Here is a 10,874-nt window from a genome sequence, read left to right on the forward strand (position 1 = left end):
TCATCCTCTAAATCACGGCCTATTCTTTATAATAAATTTAAGGTCCACTGGGCAATACCATTTGAGCTATTAGACCCCCGGTGACATCAATACTTATAAAATTCACTGAAGGGTAACGTAAAAGAATCAACTAAAGCATCCTAATGCAACACATGCTGAAAAGAAGGATTTAAAGAAAATTCATCACTAACCATTTTTTATTTGTTTTTTATGAGTGTCTGTGTTTTAGAGGTCTGAGTCTTTTTTCCAAAAAAGAAAAAAAAAAAGATGATTTCCTAATCTAATATTTTTGTTTGTTGGAAGAAACACCAAATTAACAATAACCAACTAGCAATAGTTCTCATTTAGCTAACTCGTTCTCTGATAAATACACAGACCCATCTCCCGATATGCGCATTTGTCAAATCCGATGCCTCTCAGTAAGTCAACCTCGTCTGTCTCTCCCTTCTTTGTTTTTAACATATCTCTCCCAAGTTCCGAATTTTGATCTCTGAGTGGAACAAGTGAACAAAGTTTCCTAATTCTTGAAAACTTACTGGTTCTATCCTTTGTTGAACCTTACGCCATAGTTCTCCCACAAGTTCTCCCCTTCAGCCATCAGATATCGGAAGCAGCTATCATGGACGGTGGTGGTGGTGGTGCCTGCATTAGAATTAGAAGGAGAAGGTGCGTCATTTGGGTGAAACCCGTCGGTGTCATGGAAAAACGAATAAGCCCTTACTGGGTTATACAAGGAACCAGCAAAATGGTGGGAGTAATCGCAGGTTCTTAAGTTCTCTTTGCGTTTCTTGTTGCACTCCTTTCTTTCTCTGAAATACTTGTCGATTGTCTCCCATTTTTCTTTGCATTGCTTCGCACTTCTATTGAATCCCAAACAGGCCATCTTCGCTGAAATCTCCTCCCACAAGCCTTCCTTGGTTAACTCACCATGTTGAATAAATCTTGAGCCCATGCTGGTTCTCAGCTGTACCAGACTTGAGACCTCCTGTTCCGGCCATCTATTACTGTTCATGTTGCTATCAAGGGTTTCGCTTCCATTCTCATTCTGGCCGTTTTCACTATTATCGTGAAGGTCCGTGGCCATTAGCTCTTCCGAAGAAGAGCTCTTTAGTTCTGTTCCTGTAAATTTCCGCAAGGTTTCCATTAATGCAGCATCACGAGCTTCAACCCAAGCTCGCTCTTTAGCCCAGAACTTCTGTTCTCTATCCAACCGGTCAGCCTCTTGCTTCCTCCATTCTTCCTCTCTACACATCCTTTCCTGTTCCTTGTGTTCTAGGGTCTTCAACATCTTCTCCAACCAGGCCTCTTGTGTCTCCATCAACTTCCTCATCTGCGAGTCCACAAAATCTTTAATCTTCGCCTTCCAGCTCCTTCGACCCCTCTTAACACCTTGACTGTCTTTCATCATCATCATCATCATCAACCTTTTCTTTTCCGTCCAGTCACTTCCTGTGAACGCGACAGCGTTGAGATCATTGCCGTTGTCTTCAGAGGACGAAGTTTCCAATTCGGAGGAATTAGAGAGGCTAAGACTCTCACTGAGTTTCTGAGCTTGCAAGGCTTGTTGGGTGTTGTAGACTGTGGTTTCATATGGAGGACTGGTTCCAGTAAGGCGAGTTTCCGTAACTGAGACTGGATTTGGATTGCTAGTTTCCCCGTATAGAGCTTCAAGCTGCCTAAAGAACCTGTAGTGCTTCCCATCTTGTCTCCCAGCCTTGCCTTCCTTGGTCTTCTTATAGTACTTGTACAGGTTTTCGAATTTTTCTCTACACTTCTTTCCACTCCTTTGGTACCCGTGTTCCTCTGCCATTATCCTGCAACCATGAATAAACATAATAAAATACATTAAACAAATACAGAAACCCTAGTTTTCAGTCTATGGAAATGTCTCAGACTCTCAACAAGATTTAATGGTTATTACGTAGTTAGAAAAAAAGGATTAAAAATTTAATATACCCCCCAACATTCTTTAAAAACAAATTGTCTCAGGAAATGTTACAATCTCATCTCGTGTGTCTGTGCTCGTGCGTTTCTTTTAATGGGTGCCTTTCTTTTTTCCTTGCTAAACTAAGTGATGGGTGTCAAATTTCGAAGGAGTCTGCTATGCTTCCAACACGATATAATCGAAACCAGGATGGGTTTTAAGAGGGGCTCGTGGTGATGTCACTTCGTCAAAGAAAACAAGTAAATGAGTTCTTGGAATTTCCAAGGAGTCTCTTATTTTTCTCGCACAAAACCAGCAAGAAAATGGGGGAGGGAGAAGGGAAAAATTAATCACTCAGATCTCCCAGTAAACTGAAAACGTCTGTCATTTTCGGGACTTAATTATTCCCAGTAAAAAACACAGATTGCTTCAAAAGCTTGTCACTTTACAGTGCAAAACCAGTAAGAAAGACAAAGAACAGTCATGTTTCCTACGCAAAACTAAACGGGTTTTCCGTAAATCTTCTAGAAACCTATAGAGCTGATAATTCATAATCACTGGGGAAGAACACAGAGGATATGGGGTTATGTCACTTAAAAATTCGAAACAAAAAAAATTAAAATAAAATACCGAGAGACTTCGTCCCACAAGGGCCCTTTCTGATTTGCTTCCTTGAACTTGGGATCGAGACGAGATCTGATCTCTAGAAGGGTTAGCGTCTCTTGTCTGGGCCATCTACCATTCCCACCGTCACCTCCGGTACAGGCTTCCATCTCTAAGCCACCACAAAAGGCGGTAGCAACAACAGCAGGAGAAGAAGCGGGATTGGTATCTGAACGAAAGTCGACCACCCCACGAGGCAACATTTCACCTACTTGATGTTGGTGACCTCCCATAATCATCTCGTAATGCTGGCTTGTCGTGAGATTCCGGTGACCGGGGAACTGCTCTGCAGGTTGAGGAATCATCGGAAAATGGCTTCTTCCACCCATCAGTTGCCGTAGATCCGGAAGGCCGTACTGGTCCCCCATCTCCATTAGACTATAAAAACACGCACACAGAGGGAGGAGCGATGAAGAAGTGTTGATAGGTGCGGTAGTGCCGGATCGTGTCGTTCACGAAAAGCTCCAATTTATGCAGGACGTATTGGCCCCATACCTGTTCTATGTGTTTAGAGTTATCTCTTTCTTTCTCTCTCTCTCTTCAAATCTGTCTATGTCTGGCTTCTGTCTCTCTCTCTCTCTCTCACACACACTCACTCACGCCCCCTCTCTCTCTCTATCCCTCTTTCTCGCTTACTCTTAAAACACTACTCTACGTTTACAAGAGACGAGAGAAGAAATGAGAGCATACGTAATCTGTTTTCCAATTAGAGAATGCCACGTTTCAAAAGCAATGACGACAGATGGAAATCCAAGGAGAGCACTGGCATGCTGACGCGTGTACAGTGCCTAGGATCTACCTTTTTGACCCACCCCACTCTTTTCTCTGTCGGCTCGGCGCAACTCTGATACCGAGCCAAGCCTAAAGGTTCATACCCGTTTGGTTCGTCTCACTGGAATAATGGTATATTGGTATTGAATGAGACCCGGTTTTATGGTGGATCCGGTTTGCTAGACCAGGTATCAAACATATTAAAGATCAGCAGAAAGAGCTGTCTGATGCTTGGTTCATATTGGAGATGTAATTAACCAGTTGGTCTATACAATGTTGGGTGTTCAATATATTTCTCAAATTCTTTGTTTGGATATATCGTTTGAAGATTTAGTAACATCTGCTTATTCTTCCAAACCTTGCAATATCCAATGGACCCAGAATTAATACTTGATGATTTTGGTTAATGCCAAGTTGCCAACACAAACAACTTCAGTTTCACTCAGGAAAAGTGGGAATTTTCTTTTCTTTTCTTTTCTTTTTTTCTTTTTTTTTTTGCATGCAGCTGTTGCCAATCTCAGGAAAAGTGGATCATATTTTTACTATACTATTACTAATTTAGTTATGGATTAAAAGACATAATAAGGATTGGGTGTATGACAATAACTGATAATATCAAAATTATCAAACCAAGGTAATGTTTCCCAATAATCTGATAATTTTTTCTTAAATAGTCTTATATATATATATATATATATATATATATATATATTATAAAACCAACAGAACCCTCTATTATTACCTTAAATTAGGTATTATATATTATATACTTAGCACTAGTCTAATGAATGCATGAGTTCCTCTAGAGAATTGTTAGGTGTCATAATGAAGATTTGAAATTTAAACATTCCCATTAGGAGGAATAGTGGAGGGCATCTCCCTTACATCTTTTCCCCTACTTATATATAAGGATGCTATAAGGGAGAAGGTGATATTGAAAATGTTTCAAGTTCTGAAACTTGTTCATTACCCATTCTTATTCCTAAAATTATAATCAAGGTTTAAAATATTGATACTGTAATTAAAGCATATTAATATGACAATTTTACGGCACATATCATAATATGCTTTGGATATATACACTTGAATATATTAGCTAGAGAAATTCATACAAATTCTGCACATGTATTGATGAGATTAAATCTAAGACTCAAATGATTACAAATAATAAGGTATGGATACATAATTTAAAGGTTTATGTTAAGTGAGAGCTACCGCCACCGGGATACATTTGGTTAAGAATGTGGACATGCACAAAAACCTTATAACCAAACAAACATAAGTTAATAATTAAAAGTATTAAATTTGGATTTTATAAAATTAAATTAAAAGTTTGGGAAATTATCTAAAATTCACCATGAATTTTAGCATTTCTTTTAAACTCATGGTGAGTTTAGACATTTTAAAAAGTTATAATAAATTTAAAAGAAATACTGAAAACTCATGATAAATTTTATATTTTCAATGTTTTAAAACTTGATTATTATGCATAAAGATAACTTTGTTAGTTCCTCATTAATTGCATGCAGCGGAGCATATTTTTCCGTGATAGATTACTGCTTCGACAAATATCAAATATATTCAGTTCTATCAATAACTATCATATATGTGCATTTGATAACATAATGTGTCCTTCGCCAGAAATTATTTTATCATAGCTAGGATGGAGTAATGAAATAAGACATTACAAACAGGATAGAAGTTCTATGCAATAATATGAAATTAGAAGCCTTTTCCCTCAAATTTCTCATGGACACCGAAATCTCTTATTAGTTTAATTCATACGGCCTGCATAGGGTCTATGGCGTGACAGGACTTCTGGTCATTTCTAGGACACACTTGTGGAAATTAAAACCCTGGTCTAGAAGTGGGCCTACTTAATATAAGTTATATTTGTGTGTAAAAAGTATATTATAATTGGACTATATATACTTAAAAAATGTTTTGCTATTGAAAAGCATATATATCTATTACTATATAAAATGTATATTTATCTTTTTTTTTTGCTGCAGGTGATAAATTTGATCATATAATATAAACTAGTGGGGCTTCATGTGATGCATTGACTTATTGAATTTAAATAATTAAAATTGAATTAGATAAACAATTTCATTTATTACAAACCTTCTTTGAATGAATATGGAGAGGAGTGGATCTTATATCTAACATGCTCCATTTTCATTTATCTTTTTTATCTAGATAAATCACTTAAACCTCCACTGGTATTATGAATTAAAGGATTAATTACATATCCTGACCATCGTTCAAGATTAATTCTCTATCTAGATAAAATTAATATTTAACGCTTGGACATCCCTTGAAGAGTTGTTTCCTGTAACTCTGTATTTAGTTTTGCTTTGTATACCAAAAATAACCATTAGTGCTTGACCATTGGCTATAACAAAAATAACCATCCCTTGAACATTATATTCATTCAACCATATTTGCCAAAACGGGTATCTATAACATGTATTTACAACACAAAAAATAAACACCTTGTACATCGCATCTCACACCAGAAGAGACCTACACTAATGAAAGTGTTGAGTGTTACTTGAAGAGAATGGGACTCAAGAGAGAAAATCATTCCAACATACCTAGGTTGACTTTCTTTGCAACTGTAATGACCAAATCCTCTGTGACCAAAGTAGGCCAAATGAAAGTGCTTATTTTAATGCATGATCAAGCACAAAGGAGCGATCTAAGGGAGACTTGATAAAAAAAAAAAAAAAAAAAGAAAGCAAATGATGGAAGAGAATGTACCCGAAATAGTAGAGGTTGATCAATGCTTTGAACTTAAGCTAGCATCCCTCATGCTCAAGTCTATCATAAACAACATGGAATGAAAACATCAAAATAGATTTTGACAACAGATGATTGATGCTAGGGTTTCATGTTTCATGGAACTAAACTAAAGAGTCTTGTATGCACTCTAACATGCACCTGATTTTTATGGAGAGAAGAAAATAAAGGAGAATTAGAGATAATTTAGAAATTCTTATGGATTTACGACTGTTAAAGGGCAGGGATCTAGTGAAGGGGAGAGCATCTCATTGGTTGTTTAAAAAATGACATAGAATAAAAAATTCAAAATTCAAAAAAGGAAAAAATTCCTAGACTTCATTCTTTTAATATATATTAGCGCGCACCCGTGCGATGCACGAGATTTATTAGTCGAAAGCGAAATAATATAAATGATCATTTACTAAAATACCACTTATAGTTTCATGGATTTACTAAAATCTAATATATAGTTAACATTTTACTAAAACACCATTTATAATTTGCAATGGATTTAATCAACTTTCCATTAGATGACAGTGTTGACCCTAATGTTCATTTAAATAAATTTAATCAAAAGAAAAAAAATAAAAATACCATGTTCCCTTAATAAAACATGGACAACCACTCTATTGGCTATATTTGGTCAATTTTGTTTTCTGTACAAAAAAAAAATGTTAAGGGTATTTTGGAATAAAAAAAGTCATGGGCCTAATGGCAAAAGAAAAAACAATCCTTAATGAAAGATTGATTAAGTGAATAAGTTATAAAATATATGGGATGTTGTAGTAAAATGAAAATCTAAGGTAGGTTTAAGTAAATATGTAAAACTATAAGGCATGTTCTAGTAAATTAATCTAATAGAAACAGGTAAGAGTATACAACTGTTTTATATTTTCAACTTTTTAAATAATTAATAATTATTCATATTTTATATAATACTTTTAATAAATTTTTTATAATAAAAAAATAACAATAATTAATTTTAGTTAGTTTTATTCATCAAATTGATGAAATTGACCAACCCAATCAACTCGACCCGAATTGATTGGATTTCTCATATTTCAAATCAGCTTTGATTCAAAATTTTTTCAATCAATAGATATCATAAAAGTAATAATCAATCAGGTGGTATATATCAAAACTCACGAAAAAGTTTAATTGGTCAATGCTCTTTTGGTATTTTATCTTTCCGGCAGCATAGATTTTCCCAATATAAACTTATATCTTTACATTTACCTATGCATAGCACATGCCCTTAACGTGTATTATTTCATATTATAATATAAAAAATTATATATGACACATAAAACCCAAACCCATATTAAGTATACTTACCAAGAGGAGGTACCCATATTAAGTATAAATGGATTTGGGTAGGTACCCTAAGATCAAAACCCTCAGATGCCTTAAAATTCTTTCCGATCAAAACCCAAACCCATCTATCAATAAGTTAACTTCATTTTAATTATATATTTCCATATAAAATAATACCAAATTTTGATTGATAAACTTAATGCAAAATTAACCCAAATCCTAAACAAATGCAAAATCAAATTAAACTTGAAAAATGCCATAGCCAATTATGTGTATATTATCGACTTATCCCGTACTTGTTGAATTTAAATTTGATCTTTTACTGTAGGAATTGTACCGTACTATGCTGAAACTTATCCTGCCAATAAGCTTCGATATTGCAAACTACGACTGTAGCCTAAGTCATTGACCTGGAGAACTAAGGCCAAAGACTAGAGTGGGCCACCGGAATTGGCCTAGACATAAAGGTGCTCTCCTCCGGTCCCCCGAAAAGAACAAGAACAGAAGAAGTAGACTTACAGCAGGCGTTCACACACAGAAGGAGAAACAGAAACTACAACTATAACAACAACGTTTGAAGCCCCAGGACCAGTCTACTGAAATAGGTTAAATCCTAGTTCATGGCCTTCCCAATAGTATTGAATAGGTCAAATTCTAGCAGCAGGTGATATCTGACTACGTTAGTACTAGTAATACCCATCGATCGTAAACTTGGATCTGAAACTCAAGGGTCGGAACACCGAAACAGTTTCTAAAATCGGAGTCAATTTCTGGTAAATTGGTTAATTAATTAGGTTCAATATAATGGATTAATCGATTAAGCTCTGGGTATATAGGATTAATTAGGATTTGGTGCATGTATATATATGGACTTAAACATTTATAAAAGTGGCAGAAAGTAAGCAAACATGTCCGAACCTGACCTTAGATCTTCTGTTGAAACTTACTGCTGCAGCCTGCGTATGGTGATTTGATTGTCTATATATTCACTGTTATATATACGACTTGTATTAATGAATGTCTACCAAAGCTAGGTTATGGGGTTTGATGGAGTTGTAGACAATTATAGTTTGAGTAACTAGTGTGTGGTTTTGTAGGTACTGTGGGCCCTCTATCACCAATGGGTAGGACAGTGTACATGCATCAAACCCACGTGTCACACCCAGTTGAATATGATGCATGGGGCTGTCCTACCTCTGATGCTCGGTACTATACGTCGCATATACATTTAATAAGGCTAATACGTACCCTTCCTTGTTCTTAGGGTGGATAAGCATGGTGTCAGTGCACTGGACACTGGACACCCCCACCCCACCTAGAGCAAGCTGCACTTGTTACCGATCGAATACCCACTTGACTGATGAGTTGGTAAGAACCCCCACATTGTGGTTTGAAATAATATCTTCTGCAACTGAATTAGTTATTCATATATATATATATATATATATATATATATATATATATATATATATATATATATATATTTGTTACAGATGGAATACCCTCTGAAGTCTACAGTCTACACTACATACATAGATCTTGAGAAACTTGGTTGCAGGTTGAAACTCGATCTTGTTTGGACCATCAACCATAAATGTGGATGAGATAGGTGGGGAACCCTCTTCTGTCTCTGGGTTGGCTGAGCCTAAGTGTTCACTGCTCATTTCTAATTCTGCTTCAGCTCTATGCCTCACAAGTCATGTATTGGGCCTCTTCCCAAGTTTTAGATTTCTTGATTAAGAAAAGGGAGCAGAAGGGAGGGGGGAGGGAGGGCCCTTGCCTTCACTACCCTGTTGCAGTGTTGTTCAGTTGAAAATTCCTCCATTAATGGAAGATTGAGTGGGGAACAAAGAGCCCTTTTTCCGCCATGTAATCTGCAATTGGACCATCAGTCTCATGAACTCATTCAGATATTCACAAATGTAATAAAGCTATATCGATATATCACGTTGAAAAGATGATTGCAACTGTGTTAACTACATTATTTTATCAACTTAATGAATGTATAAGATAGAGAGAGAAGAAATTCTATCACAACTCCCGAGAAGCTCAAAAAACAATGGTCGGAATGACCAATAGTTCTCCAATTATGCTGATATTTTAACGTCAACAACCAATTATAGGTGGGCCGGGTCCATCCATTATTTGATAGCATCATATGTAGTAAAGGGGTCCTACTGGCCCTACTCTTCCATATATGGGAGATGGGAGCATATTTAATCAAGTTTAATCAGGAAGTCTAGCTCTAGGTTGAGTTCAAAAACAGTAAGCCAGCTACCAATTCCATTGCTTTTCCTGCACTAATTTGATTCCGAGTGTAGGGTCGGTCTATACATCCTACTAACTGCTGCTTATTGGTTCATCTCAATCCTCACTATTAATTAATCTTTCCTGACTTAAATTATTCATCTTCCCATTTTCCCAAAGAATAATTCAAGTTTATAAGGAGTAATTTGATTTTGATTCTTGATTTCTTAATGATCATCAAGCGGTTCTAATTATAAGTTTTTGTGGGTAATTAGTAACAAGTAATAAGGAGACTAGACCCATTCATCCAGTTTAGTTATTTTCATGCATACTGATTGAATTGGAAACCTGACCCATCAAAATCTATATTTATTAATTGGCATACGTTTGTACATGCAAATAATTAAAAAATCAGACTGAATTGAACCAGCGAACGTATTGGGACACCCTTCATTATACTGTGGAGTAAATATTGGATACATTGTAGAGCTTAGAAACTAAAGTTGTGTTAACTTGTGTTTGGTTTGAAAGAAAAAGTAATATGTGTGAGCAATTTAATGGACTGTGTTTGCTTCCCAGTACCTCCGCCTCAATAAAACACCGAGTCGTCGAAGAATGCTCGGCGATGGAGAACCAACGGGATTTATTGGGTGGCCTTGGCCGTTGCTTTTTGTCGGGAAGAATGACGACGAGCGTTGATTTCTCTTTTATAAGCTTGCCGTTAAAGTAGAGATCGATCAAAACCACTAGACAGAGGCAACTGCGGCGAAGATCATGAAACTACTCGGTGGTTTTCTGTGAGCTGGATCGATTCCTTTCGACTTTCGTGGCATGGAGGAAGATCTTGGTCTCGCACGTCTCGGTAGAGGGCAAGCAAAGTGTAGCTCAACTGGTAGAAGAGAAGTTCCACGATAGCACGTTGTGGAATATTTGAGTGAGATGATTGCCAATGGAAGCAGAGAAACCGACGAACATGTACTCTTTAAGGAAAGGTGATAAATGAAGCAGCACACAAAAGTTGGGTTTTGAAGGGTAATCTTGGCCATCTGGTCCAAGACGAATGCCGATCCATCTGTCTTTACTGTCGTATGTAATCCAAGACCGATGAACGGAGCCATCTCTAAGATAAATCCCAACATCGGAGGCGCTGATGGTTGGCTTTCTTCGACGA

At 36.5% G+C, this 10,874-nt stretch overlaps 1 protein-coding gene across 2 annotated transcripts; it reads right to left on the reverse strand.

Moving 5' to 3' along the window:
* Positions 1–313: 313 nt before the first annotated feature.
* LOC148847317 (trihelix transcription factor PTL-like) lies at positions 314–3,199 on the reverse strand. Of its 2 annotated transcripts, XM_088949043.1 has the most exons (3): positions 2,555–3,197; positions 722–1,814; positions 314–642 (listed from the first exon to the last, which is right to left on the reverse strand). In XM_088949043.1, exons 1-3 carry the CDS (start codon positions 2,959–2,961, stop codon positions 598–600), a joined length of 1,545 nt encoding a protein of 514 aa, XP_088805169.1. In that variant the 5' UTR covers positions 2,962–3,197; the 3' UTR covers positions 314–597. The 2 variants fall into 2 exon arrangements, with proteins under 2 accessions (XP_088805169.1, XP_088805168.1); XM_088949042.1 differs by having other exon boundaries at positions 314–1,814; positions 2,555–3,199.
* Positions 3,200–10,874: the final 7,675 nt, after the last annotated feature.

This window comes from Nelumbo lutea, chromosome 6 (assembly GCF_056320005.1).
Source record: "Nelumbo lutea isolate HS-2025 chromosome 6, American lotus-T2T, whole genome shotgun sequence".
NCBI lineage: Eukaryota > Viridiplantae > Streptophyta > Magnoliopsida > Proteales > Nelumbonaceae > Nelumbo > Nelumbo lutea.